The sequence below is a fragment of the Eleginops maclovinus genome, chromosome 19, assembly GCF_036324505.1.
Source record: "Eleginops maclovinus isolate JMC-PN-2008 ecotype Puerto Natales chromosome 19, JC_Emac_rtc_rv5, whole genome shotgun sequence".
Taxonomy (NCBI): Eukaryota; Metazoa; Chordata; class Actinopteri; order Perciformes; family Eleginopidae; genus Eleginops; species Eleginops maclovinus.
The window spans coordinates 18,522,976-18,537,464 of NC_086367.1; the positions used below are offsets into that span (position 1 = coordinate 18,522,976).

General features: G+C 43.5%; 1 protein-coding gene across 1 annotated transcript in view; it reads left to right on the plus strand.

Moving 5' to 3' along the window:
• LOC134881030 (glutamate receptor ionotropic, NMDA 3B-like) overlaps positions 1–14,489 on the plus strand; it is a 70,027-nt gene that overhangs the window by 19,989 nt on the left and 35,549 nt on the right. The window contains 2 exon segments of the mRNA XM_063908134.1: positions 12,880–13,467; positions 13,469–13,578. Of these exon segments, the coding sequence (XP_063764204.1) occupies positions 12,880–13,467; positions 13,469–13,578 (698 nt within the window).

Consider the following 14,489-nt stretch of genomic DNA (forward strand, 5'->3'; position numbering starts at 1 on the left):
GCCGCAATTAATACTGAAAACAGAGGTAACAGAGAGCCAGATTAGGGATTTATTTCTCCTGCAGCCCAAAGGAAGGAAGCCAAATAACCAACAATGGTGTAGTGATTATATCAGCATGGAAATGGGGGGGTCTTATAGTCCTGTTGGCTTATAATCATGTAGATTCTGCCAGAAATTCTCCCAACATACCTCCAGTTATAATAAATGAAACTGAGTGCTCCCTGTAGAAAAACTGTTCAGAAAATGTGCGTACTTGCTAAATCCTCCAGGGTGTCCAAATGCCCCAGGTATCTGTTTTCAATATAACTTTGGGGCTATTTCACCAATGGCAAATGTGCATTACTAAACAACATTCAAAGATAATAAAATGGCTCCTGAGTTTGAGTCAGTCTTGAGGTTCCTTGTGGAAATCTGGTTGAAGTACCTTCATTAATTAACTTGATATTATGCTAACATGGTGGATATTTCTAAATGAATTTTACTTAATAACCTAAACAGACTGACAGTGACAGCCCAAGGAAGTATTAGTATAAGGAGAAGTTATTAGTTTATGAGGCCTAAGGGGAAGTAGGTTGAAGCTAGTTTGTGTAGTCTACCAAGGTTGCAAGGTTAAAATAACCAGCAGGGTAGGATAACGGATAAATTGTGGTTTAGGTTGAAGTTCTGTTTTGTTAAATGAACCCTGTGAAGTTTACATGTGTCAGTGTTATAGACAAGAAACAACCCTGGGGTCTTTTTTGGTAAATTATAGTCACGTTTAGACTAAATTAGAATAAATAGGGTGTGCTTTAGGATGTGGCTACCTTGTGTCTTGTCTTGTTCAGGTTTAGTTTTTACCTCTAGTGTCACTTCTGGTTGTCAAAAAACCAAGCTGGCGATCGCTAAAAACCCAAACTTCAGACTTCAAAGAAACAAATTCCACAAACCAGTGGATGGATCACGAGGACGTTTGTTTTTAACAATGATCTGACAAAGAAAGGGTTGAAGAAGAGTGCACAAAAGTAAAGGCATAACCTTTGTTACAGCCACAGGAAACCTTTAAAGGTTTAGAGACTTAGACGTCAGGATCCAAAAATAGCTACAAGATTTGGGGAAGAATTAAGATCACGGTAAGAAGAAAGCAACAATGACTGTCTGTTGGAGAATAGGAGTCGACAGTGGTCTCCTGTCAGTCTGATGTTTTGATGATCCATCTAACCACCCTGACCTCGTCCCTCTTCATCCACTTTAGAGGTAAGGTCAGTTGAACGTTAACATATTTCGCTATGGTGCATTTGCTGAAACATGTAATGCTTTCATTTTTCCTGGGACGCGTCTCTCTGCCATGTGTTGTTTCCCTGTGGATTAAAAACAGGCACACAGCTCATTTTTTCTGACCATGACGAATGCATCAGCAAAGCAAGTGCCAATAAACAGGGTCGGATGTAATAACAGATCAGAAATGAGGCAGCTGTATTGACATTTTCCTCCGTGCAGGCAGCTTTATGTGTATGTTTGTTTCATTCCGGTGTTATTAATAGAAATGAAACAATAGCACCTTTGTGAAAACCCATGTACGTGCCTCCTTAAGGTCCCTTAAAGGTTACATCTGAAGGGAGAGGTTGCTACATAAAATTAGACCTCTGTATTGAGGGATGAGTCATCAACATGACTAATGGCATATTTACAAGGAAAACAGGGCTCAGGGGTTATGCTAAGTGCAGTGTTCCTGTAGTGTAACCCCCGATTTTGTAAATCTTTATCATCCCCCCGAGGGTATGTTCAGTACACTACTTTAGCCCAGAGAGAAAAAAATTTGTGTATGTAATTGGTTCCTTAAGTGAGCACAGCGACAGCGTATTATCGCGTTGAACTCATCAGATACATTCACCATTTATGCATTTAGATGGGGCTCAAACCTGGTGTTACTTACTGAAATACTGCAAATGAGCAAGAAGGGATTCACTGCTTTCCTCTTGATAGGAAGGAGGATAAATGCACGTTAAACTGTTTCTGAAATGTTGTTCTTTGATTATCCGACAGTATCTGAAACCACTGGGGTCCTAGGCAAGCTATTTTATTACTGCATCAGAAAGTTTGTTTCTTAACAACATCACAAGGTTTACAATTGCATCAGGCATGCAGTGAAACTTATTCTGTAGTGGTGTGACCCTGAGATCAACAACAGCCAAGAGTGAGCTGTCCTCCCCTCTGTTCGGGTGAATAATCGAGCAGTCTGCAAACAAAAATGTGGTTCACTTTTACCCATAGGAAGTAAAAGGACAACATATTTCTTCTCCTGAGAGACTTTTTCTCCATTTTGAAATCTGCATTTGACAGCTGCACGGCCGTTGTTTGTGTTTTGTAGTTTAGGCTCTGATGAAAAACACAGTGAGAAGCATGCAAAATCATAATGTAGCAGCTTATGGGACAAACAGCTGGCTGCCAAGGTCATTGTTTTGAATCCCTCAACTTGTCGTTGCGAAAGAATACGAATGAGTGCACTCTTTCCTTGCCCCTTACATCCCCTGTACTGTCCTTGAGACAGGCACTTACTCCTGTCAAGGTTAAAAGGATGAGCTTGTGCTGTGCAGCCCTCTGACTGCTCTCTGAGTAAAGTGTCAACCAGTCCATTGCTGTAAAAGAACATGCGTGCTCAGCAAATCACCCCAGGAGAAAATAAGGTTTAAATATAGATATTACAATGGTTGATGTTGCGAAAAATGTCTACATTTATCTTGAATTAGTGCTGCAGCAGCCACTGCAGGAGTTAAGATTATTAATTAGAACAACATTAGCACAGTTCACTGGCAGACGAAGCTAATGACAGGCACAGATGCACAAGGTGTGTGTGGCCTTATGTGTCTGGATGGGAAAGCCAGTAGAGCAAAGACCAGTTTTAAAGAGAGATTCTGGTTTAATACAACCTGGATCAATAGGTTTAAGGTCCTGAGTTTTGAGAGTATCTCTCTATACACATTTTGTGAGGAATTGGTATCACTTTTTAGTGCTCTCACTTTAGGTTTTACTACAAAATAATATGGTTACACCGTTGGTTTGAAGCATACACTGTCTCTTCCAAGATCTCAGCAATAACTTTGGGGAGAACAATTGTATAACTTTAAGAGTATGACCCAGTTTGTACTAAACTTTGATTTTCCTTTAAGGTTGTTTCTGTTCTCGGTCCTGCCATGCTGCTTGCATTTGTTTCTATTGGCACCTGAATCCATGTCCTTGTCCCTGCTTTCTAATACAGTTCATGTCCTTAAGAATTACTTTCTCTGAGCCACTTTCTCAAGCCTTTTTCTTGAAAACCTAAGTTGACACTGAGAACAAATCAGTAATCTTAAAGTGCTTCTCCTGAGGGTGGGTGGGGTACGGGGGATTGGGTTGGTATGGCAGCGGAACACCACAAGGACATTTTGCTGCAGGATTTAATTTTCTGCAAAAATGCTATATATGAATGTAGTAAACAGAACAATTTGCTAAAAGGTATTCAGATGACTCAGGTTTCTAATAATACTTATCTTAAATGGGCTTCACATTGATTCCTGGAATCATTTTGAGAGTAAGCGTCATCATTTTTAGATGAGTTGATACTCCGCCGTGGAATGAAACTCTCCATTTCTTTATATTCTGATCATTGCCTCAGCAGAAGTAGGCTGAGGCCAAACAACATGTTCATCTGTGCCCCAAATCAACTCACCCCAAATGGCCCCGCAATCGACTGGAACTCAGAGTCACATTAGAGAGGCACTTCTGGCGTGAACAGGGTGCCGTTTGTCATACAAATCACCCCAGATTCAAATTGAGTCTAATAGTCTTTTTGTTCACTTCTTCTGTGTCCGTCACTTTTGCGCCCAATTTTTTTTCCCTTGTCTCTAATTAGCCCCTTTTATGCCCGCTCTTGCACTTGAAACCGTTCACACAGTTCTGTGCAGTTTCATCTTATCGCCCTCTTCACGTCTGGCCCTCCATCTCTCCGTCATCTCTCTTTTATAGAGATGGATGGAAGGGGATATCAGGGAGTCTGGGTGAAGAGCGCAGCTGATAGGCTAAATCAAGGCAGGTCATTTACTCACCGCCAACCCATCCATCCTTAAACCCACACGTACCCCCTCTTACACCCACACACCCTCCACTCAACACTCTCTGCTTGCACAAACACACCGCCCCTAAATGACTTCCATCTCTCTCGATGTATTATTTCACTCCTGGGAAGTCGGGTCTGAGATTCAGTATTCAGCACGACCGGCGCAAAGGGATCTTTTCCATTAAGAAGTTGTTCGGTCACACATATGAGCACCAAAACAAACGCACACACACTTTTAAGAAACACCGCACACACTCAAACACACACCTGGTGCCAAAAGCTCTAGACACCTCATTATGGGCATGGCGTGTTTTCACTGTTTGGGTGTTGTGAATAAAGGTGCCCCCCCCCCCGAAGTTCTTTCTGTTTGCGGCTATGCTCCCCGTGGACTGACTGTTAATGACATCACGCCCCTCTGCGTCTGTACTTTGGGAACTGTTGGTACCATTCCCAAGGTAACTAAATAATATTGCCATCTCATCGGTCCAGCTGCCTGATGGTCAAATTACAACTCAGCAAGAGGCCATTTTCTACCCTGACAGCCTCGGCGCCAGCCCTGGAACATCATAAATGGCTTACTTTGCCCCGAACATGATGCCATGATTACTGCAAATGCTTGACACCACCTCCAGCAGGTCAGCAAGTCAGCGAGAGAGGGAAGATAAAACTGAGTTGTGCAGGAAGGGAGGGGGAGTTATGATGCTGAAACTCGTGGGGATGGAAACTCAGCCGAAGGTGTTTAAGAAAGAACGGACGCGCGCTGCCGCTCCATCGTGCGGTGTTTTGTATTGACAGATGTGCGACGTAATCAGAATACGGCATGTATGTGCTACTGTAGAGTGGATGGATGAGTCAGGGGAGAAAATGCGATTACATCGACAATCATAACTCAGATTAGCCTTCCGCTGTACCTCTCTCCACTGTTTAACAAGGGAATCAATCACCATCACATTCAGTACCCCGCCTCATATCACACACAGGGCCACACGAAAGGGACACATATTATTCTCTCCAGCAGAGAAAACAACATTGTCTATAGAGCAAGGACAACAATCGCTCTCTTTAATAAATAACAGCAGCTATTATGATCATAAATAATGAGGGCCATAGGTTGTTTGCAGGGGGAGGATGATACATGAATCCATTCAGCATATTTTCTGCTATGGGCCTGTATCCCTGTAACCGAGGGGATCAAAGGATCTCCTGACAAAAGAGGCGCCGATGCAGCATGCTGGGATGACAGCCTTCACCGATGCTAGCGGTGCACTCAGCACTAACATCGGCTGACTAGAGACCTGACTAACCAGTCCAGAACAGCACATTCAGTCCCCCCGCTGTTCCCTCCATCAGATTATTATTGATGACATCAAGATACTCGCGGGCCGTAGAGGCTCATTAAATCAGAAGTCATCTGATAATGAAAGTGAACACTCTGCACTAGATTAGCCTACTTCATTTAGTTTAGTACAGAATAGCGGGGAAGCGTTTGCATGCTTTGATATGCATTTTATTAATTCCCCGTGGTTTGCCTTTTCATTTAACTGTGACTCGAAATTGTGTAGCAAAAAAAAAATCTTCATGGTTAATGTACAAAGCCCAAAGCACTTGGCTGGTTTGAGTATGTGATCAGTCAGTCTGGAAATGTGCGTTGTAATATTGTGTGTATTTGTGTGAGTGTGCAGTAGTTATCTGGTTCCCTCAGTTCTCCAGTAGCCTGAAATGCTCCAGGCAGGAGAATGCTCTGCGTCTTGATCATTCAAATTAATTTGAAGCCACACTGAGAACAATATTCCATCAAATGGTTTGTAAATCACAGGCATTCACATTCACATTTACACACTCACACACACAGCACATCAAATATTCCTCAAGACACTCTCACACTCATGGACAGACAAACACTTTGTATTCACATACACAAATGCACAGTTTTACCAACACCAGCTACACACACACATCCACTTCGTTATGGTTGGTTTGACACCAATGTGCAAAATGCGTGAATCCCATTTTCTCTCAGCCTTTTTTCTCCCATTCGGAATGATCCCTATAAACTCGGAGCCCGGAGGAAAAGAGGAGACATGGCCTGTGAAGTCTTTCATGGCTTTTCCCACCATAGCTCACGACTACAATGGTGTTTTTACGATGTAACTGTTAACCCCCCAAACTCCCGACTCGCCACACCACCAGAGAAACTAACAAGGTCCTTACGAATAATGGACTCGACACACATATACTTCCAGCAGTTCCCACATAGTCACATGAACGAGCCACCGTTTCTCTTCTAATCAAATGTTATTCTTTGTGCTCTTTACATTTTTCGCCCGCTGTTTCATCACGCTCCCCCATGGGCTACAATCTCCCGCATGCTATTCCGCTTCGATCACCGTATAGAGATGGTGGGCGGAATTTGATCGAGGCAAGGCATTTGCATATGTAATTTAACAGTTACAATCAAAGAGACACTGCTCCATCTCCATCATCTGTTCACTGTGAAACAAGATTTAGCCACTTTTTCAATCTGCGGCCAGTCCTGTGGTGGTGGCTAATAGTGTGTATCGTACTGCTTATCACTGTGTCTCTGTGTGCCAACAGGCTGTTATGCTTAGATAACCATAGTCATTTGCTGTGTTAAGTGGCTAATTGCTTCGCAGTTGTGTTCTCTGCGCAACTGCAAGTGTGGCATACTTTCATGCATGTGTAAGCACGTAAATGTAATTTACTGCCACTGCCCTTGTGTTTCTTGCAGTCTGGTGTGTGTGCGTTTGCACGTTTGCCCTATGCTGCACATGTGTTTAACAGAAGCAGCCTCTTTTCTCCCCACAAAGCTTAGCTCCAGTCCCCGGCAGCATGGCTGAGTAAGATTAAAGTCACCCACATTACACTTAGCACCAGGAGACGTAAGTAAATTAGGAGAAAATGAAACAATGCTATTTGCATACAATTACGCAACAGCACGGCAAACAGCTTGGTTAGCCACAGCATGGTCAGCGAATGTATTACTTATTTAACTATGCAAACAACTCTGGCTGGCCTTATTCAATCACGGCTGTTTATCTGAACTGTGAGACAAAATCTGAAAAAATTACAGTTTCTTTATTTATTTAGTATGGGCTAATGTTTAAGTGCTTGCTCTTCACTGCAGGTTAAATCAAATTGCTTAGGTTGGATTTAAATGATTTATTTCGTATACATGTGGCCACATCTGCTCTGACATTTTAGTCTTACTTCATGTTACGATATAGGCTCAGTGCTCATTATGGGTGTTTGAAATATAAGACTAACCCCCGCTGAGAGGATCTTTCTCAGGCTTCTTCGAGCCACCGCAAACTACCATCATCGCCTCCCCTGCTCTCGGCAACATTCAGATGCAAACCATTACCTTTTGTTCACAAATATTAAACCATGTATCAATTCCTTTCCCATCTTTCATCTCAAACATATATTCAAACACCTATCTCCCTCCGTCTGTCTCTCTTCCTATCTCTGCATCCATCCTCCCGACACACAGCCAACTCACCTGGTGAAATATTAATGTGTGCAGTGAAGTGGTCTTGTTTGGAGTGCTGCCCTGGCCATGGGCTTTGTTTCTGGACAGAATGGGGAGCTAAGCAGCCATTCAGAGGCCAAGATAGAGGTCCACATGGTTGCATGTAACAGAGAGGACCACTCACAAACATGCCCTCACTCTCTCCACTGTGCTTTGCTCAATGCAAGCAATTCATGATGCAATGATAAGCCTGATCGGGGCTACAGTGAGCTTTCTCTGTAAGTCAAGCTGCAGCAAGTAAGAGAGATCCCTAGCCAGAACCTGTGGAGGGCCGACTCCCTTTTTCAGATTTTCAGCTTACATCTTTACCTTGCCTTAACCACCAAATCCCACACACACACACTCACACACACGTCCCACATCTTTGTTTCCTGCTTTGTCTTGCTTCTAATGAGTTCTCTGAGTACAGGTGCTATTGTTTCTCCTCCTTTGTACGGGGAGAGTTTTTTCTATCTGGCATTGTGCACTTGCTTGCACACCTTCCAAGTGTTGGTGCTTTTCTTTTGGAGGCCTAAATAAGGAATGAGCTTAGTAACTGCGAGCTGCTCCCTCCTGTTCTGATTCAACACACTCTTGTCGGCTTGCTTACTCCACATTGCCCACAGATCCCTCTGGGTTTATGCTTGAGTATTCACACCATGTGTGTGTACTGTATTTGTGCGTACTTGCACTCGTGCCTTCTGCATGTAAGCCTGTCTGCTGTCTGTGCGTGAGTGTTTCAGTGCATGTATTTGCACACACGCAGTTCATTTGAAGATGTGAAAGTCTTTGGGCCAGCGCATCAAACAACACTCCGGATTTGTTTAGCAGAGGCAGAGGTTCAGTTCAAGGCTTCTAATTTGCAGATGTGTGAGAAGGGGTATGGATTTTATATTTCATACCTGAATAATGCTGACATCCCTTCTAGCGGTGCCTATCTTGCATTCTTAGTTCAGAGCCTTTATAATCTCATGCATGCGGATGGAGCTTTTACCTGAGAAGAGAAAAACAGATAAGAGCATACAGACAAAAGTACACACACACACACACACACACACACACACACACACACACACACACACACACACACACACACACACACACACACACACATACGCACACTGGAGGTCCTTATGGGTTCAGAATGTGTCACTGCTAAGAGAAAACAGCTATTACATTCCTAACCAAGCCTGAAAAAGACCGGTGTAAAAGATCAGGCTGGGTCTGGATTGACCTGAGCAGCAGAGCTGGATTTAGACAGCACCATGTCTGACAGGATCAAGTCTGTGTCTGTCAAGCTGGTCCCTGAACACTATAAAATAGAAATCCTACAAATACCTCTGTATTTCAGGGAAAAACTGCCAATAGTTTGAAAACTTTCCAGTTTCCAGACGGTACAGCCACCTTTTATCTTGTCTAGACTGTGACATCATGAAGGAAAAAAACAGCTTGCATTCCTCTAGAGAGCAAAACTCAAATAAGGTCTCCGAAGGTCTACTGGAAATCAAAATTACATTTAAAATTAAAATGATGGATAAGTGCAGCAGCAAAGCTGACCCCGACCTCCCCCCAAGGCAAAAGCACACGCATTCTTGCAGACATCCTCAGCTGACTTGAAAATCCACCATAAGCATTCTCGCCAGTGTATGCAGACACACACGCTACATTACACACACATACGTTTTATCCAGCATATCACAGGGATAAACACTGAGGCTGCCAGATTATTTTTAAGACACGCTGGATTAAGCTGGAGTGATGAGTGGCAGGGATTTCATTGTTCTTATGAAATACTTCAAGACGCTTCTATACATGTAGGGATTTGTCATTGTTTGATTATAGATCATTTCGGCCTGTTTGGAGAACGAGTGGCAGACGTTTCTTTATTTGTTTTCATAAAGAACAGTGACTGTGGTGTGTGTGTGTGTGTGTGTGTGTGTGTGTGTGTGTGTGTGTGTGTGTGTGTGTGTGTGTGTGTGTGTAAAAGGAAAGAGCATTGACTATGGGAAATAAATAGAGGCTGGCTAGTCTTCTTCTTTCTAAGTTAGAATCAGAGGCTAGCTCAGAAAGTGACATACTCAGCAGCCAGCCCCCCAAAAAATCCAGCCAAAAACATGCTTTTCTAATTTCCTGAGACTAAGCATACGTTCAGACCAAAAACAGCATTTTGTTACATTTCAAATACAATGGGCTGCCTTAATGGGATTGTGATGCTAACATATCTGATGACACAATGAAATAAAATCCAGATCCAGTTTGGGTGACAGATGAATGTGTTTGAAGGATTATCAGATGCCTACGCGGTACACCAGTATGATGACACTGACAGAATTTGGAAGATTTTGTGAAAATTATCGCTGCGTCAATACATTTATTTTGACCACCCACTGCGCTCTTTGCTAATGCTCTATGCATTTGCATTCCTGCTCCATCAATGACGTTGCCACAGTGAAATGGATGAGGTAGTTTACTTTTTTGATTCAGTCCTGTTATGTGTTCTCACAGAAGACACGTAGGCAAACGGGTGTGGGCTCCCTTAGTCAAACAGCCAAACTATACAAGATTTTAAAGGGGTTCATATTTGTATTTTGTGCCTCTACTGTGACATGTTCCCATGCTTTCATGTTCAAAAAGCTCTTTATTTTTCTCAGACTTCCTGCTTTTCACCCTCTGTCTCAAACCAGAGCCCAGTCTGCTCTGATTGGTTAGCTGGCTGGCTCTGTTGTGATTGGTCAACCGCTAAGAGATGTCCCACCCCTTTGCCTATCACATATGTGTTGGAAGGCCAGCCAATAGAAGCGCAAGTCTTACATAGTGATGTCAGGGGGGGGGGGAAGAAACTCTCTCTGGAAGGACATTTGGGATTTTATCCTTTGCAGACCATTCACCTTGACAAAAACAGGCTACAGGTAAAGGGAAAACCCCAATAAGCACAATAGAGCACCTTTAATTCACATAGTTGGACTCATATTCTAACTTAGGTCCAAAAATATTCCATGTAGTTCCAATGCACAGAGCTATTGGTGAGAGTTTACTCATAACTTTTAAGCTATATTTCATACGTGATGCTGTTTTTCATTATTATTAATGCACATACTGAAAAACAAGACTTTAAAGTACTTTACACCACATTTGCACCTACAGTATAAGCACAGCAGAAAATGCTCTAATATATCACTAGAATTAATTGTGCCAAAACCTTAAAATGCAGCCAAGAAGGGACTGCAGTTCGATAGGCAATAACTATCTATTTTTTTTAATGTGCTTTTTAAAAAAAAAGAAGTCCACTGCTGTGGTCACGTTTCATTGCCCACAGAGTCTCTGAATATGCCTTACCTCCTCCAGTCCTTCCGCATCCTATGGGCTAAAACTCCTGTATTTACAGAAAGCCTCACATCCCTTCATCGCTTCAGAATCACATCACAGCTCCCACATCTTCCTCCTTTATTCACTTTAATTTGCTTTCTCTTCTCCCAGTGGCAACTACAAATACAACTTCTGTTATTCTCAAGTTAGCTCTTATTATTATTCTCACGTCCCCGCTCTTGGAGTAATTCTACCGTTGCTCATTGTGAGTCTCCCTGGATAAGAGCACCGGCTAAATGCCTCAAATGTAAATGAAATTGTAAAAGAATCACTCTTTAAAGTCAAGCAAGTGAGCAGTAATTGTTAGCGTAAAATAAATAATAAAATAGCGCCGGTTTGAAACAGCTGACACAGCTGTGGGACGTACCGCAGATGATGATTATAACTATTAATTTGACAATGATATATAATGTTATAATCCATCTCTGATTCTCTTACAAGCTGCATTCTCTCGGAGCATGATTGTGCAGAAAATGTCTCATTTCCATTTTTTATGCATGCTGTCTTCAGCAATATAACATCCCCATTCATTAATATTTGGCCAAGCATTATTATTAAAGGGATGGATGGATCTCCCCAGAGCAACTCAGAATAGGAGTATAGATTTACTTGCTAATTCCTCCAGCTGCTCTGTTGATCTTCTATTGTCACATTTTGAGCTCGTCGGGGTCCTTTGGCAAAATAAGCATGATCATTCCTGACAGTAATATGCTGAATAACACTCCCACCTGTAGCAGCCACATCCTTGGTATCTCTATCCCTCTCTGCCACCTGCTGCCGTCTCATCAACAACCCTCTCCCCCCTACCCTGCTACCTCCCTGGCCCCCCATTGAGTTCAAACGAAAAGGCCTATTTTCATTTGTCCCACATCTACCCTCTCTTGGGAAAAGACAAACACACACACTGCATTAATTCAGCCGTGTCTTTGCAGACTTCAGTCAAATATTTTCCTTTTTTTTAAGTCTCTTTAGGGACCGAAGGACTTTCAGCAGAGGGTCCCTCTGTTTACTTTGTACTCCTGGGTGGGATATTTCCATTTGAATGAACGCGTATGGTTTGGGCATACATATTTCATCTTCAGACACACGTGTGTATTCCTGAAGTTCCTCTACCTGCATGGATTAACCACATATGTGCAGACTTAATTAAGCAATGTGTGTGCCTGCATCTGCATACGTTAGGAAGATGCTAAACATGTGTATGAGCCGGAGGGTATTTATGAGCAGCGTGTGTAATGCATACCTATCATCTCAGTTCAATGAGGTAGTCTTAAGTCTCCAAACTTTGGAGTCTCTATATAAAAGCAAACTCCCCCCTCAACCTTGCCCGGAGGACTGATGGGATAAAAAATGGATAGATGTCCCAAAGGAAGGAGGGGGAAAAGGTCCATCTGTGAGCTGCATTCAAGGACAACAGTGTTATTCATTTTGGAACAGCATGAAACAAGCCAGTGTTTTCAGTGGGGTTTTGGAAATGCGAGCTTCTGGATGAACTGTGGATGCCACTGTTGTCTTGCCAAGCCAACTGTGATGTTGCAGATTAGATGCGAATCATTGACTCCTTGTTGGGATCCACGCGGCTCTTCTCATTCGGAGTGAGAGATAATGAACAAATGTGACTGATTGTTTTTGATCAGTGTGGTGGGGAATTACTGCGGCAACAGGGATTGTTTTTGCAGTGCTCATAAAAGCTGCGTTTAATGTGATTTTATGTTATTCTGCCCGGAGGTGTTGGGGTTTGGCGATACCTATTAATCTCTGTTTTGTTCTTGTTTTCCGTTCTTCCTGTCTGATCTCCCTTTCTGTTTTCTCGTCCATCATTTTACTGCTACGTTTACCTCTTTCACTCTTCCCATATCTGTCTTTATTTGAACTCTTTGTTTGTTTTTCTCCTTTCTGTCCTCTCTTATAGAACCAGTTCAACCTGATGATGTCGGCCCGTGTTCCTCCGTCAACCCTGGGGAGTCTGCTGCTGGCGGTCCTGCAGGGCAGAGACGGGGACCGAGACAGAGGTGGCCGAAGCGACAGCGGCTTGGGAGGAGCTGCGGTGGTCTGCCCCGGATGGGAGGAAGGGGGTGAAGGGTTGCTGTCTCACCTGCTGAAGCACAGCGGTTCTAACTGGCATTTGTGGGACATCATCAACCTGACCCTCATCTCCGGGGGTGGGAGCAGGAGGGTGGAGAGCGGGGAGGAGAAGAAGGAGGATCAGAGGGAAGAGGAGGCTTTTAAGATCCTATCTGGCCGCTTCCTGCGCTCTCCCTCTCCTATCTCCTCTGTCCTCCTCCTGGGATCTGACCCTGAGTGTCTCTCCTCCGTCCTGCGGGCTGCTCAGCGTCTCGCTCCATCGCTACCAGCGCTGCAGTGGATCATGGGGTATCCCTTGTCTCCGGATTCGCTCCACACTCTGGGAGGTCCCCTTGGACTACTTGCCTACGGGGAGGTGGGCCGCAAGCCAATCAGCTTCTACATCAGGGATGCTTTGCAGTTGATTGGCCGTGCAGGTCACTGCGGCAACCATGGTGAGGCCGGAGCTTGCCCTGATTCAGAACACGGTGAATTGTTACGACAAAAACCGGCACGAGCTTCCCTCTTCAGGACAATATCTGGCCAGGTAAACGCACACAATCACTGTATCAGGGTCAGTTCACCCGCATTACAGGAAAGCAAATGATCTCCCTAACTTCCAGTGGTATCTTCCTTTGCAGGTCGTTTTTGTGCGACTCCAATTTAAAAGTGCAATTAAATCAAATTTCTCAATAAAAAAAATCAGTATATGTTACGAACCCTGTAGGCGTATGAACGCTGGTAATGGAAGCATCACTCGGCTGATTTATTGCTAATCGTTCAGCGTGCTGATGAAGGTAAAAGTTACAGAGCGACAGGCTTTCTGCTCATTACCAGAATACAAAAGCTACAGAGAAGGAGAAAAAGTGAGGCGAGAAACAAAGGAAAAGGCTGCAGGTGACACTAAATCTTTAAACAAAGAAAACAAAACATTGTTCCGAAGCCATCATATTCCCACTGACTCACAACAGCTGACTGAAAGAAACTAAATAAAAGCCTATCTGGCAGCACTTCTCGAAATGAAACACATTCTAGCATCTACACCACAGCTAGCTCCACTATGACTATGAACTATGAAAGCCACTGAACTAGTGCTTTAAACCACACGTACCAAACACCCAAGTTAACTTCAACAGAGACATGGAGGAGGTGTGCTCAGTTTAAATCACAGCCTCCCCCTGGGCACTTTCAAGAAGCAGCTTTTATCAGCTTGGGCGATAGATCAGAAGGAGTGGAAGGACCAGCTGAAGATGAGAGACACTCGGGTGTAAATACAGGCGGGAGGTCCAGAAGCGTTAACCGTGGGTGGTATCACTACTGTGGAGAAGTTGACATGTTAACTAGCCTGTTGACAGATGAAACGATTGATATGGTTATATGAGCATAAATAAGAAAATGAAATAGTATTTATTTGTCTGACGCGAGGGTGCGCCCTACATTAGTGTTCTTCATTTTCTT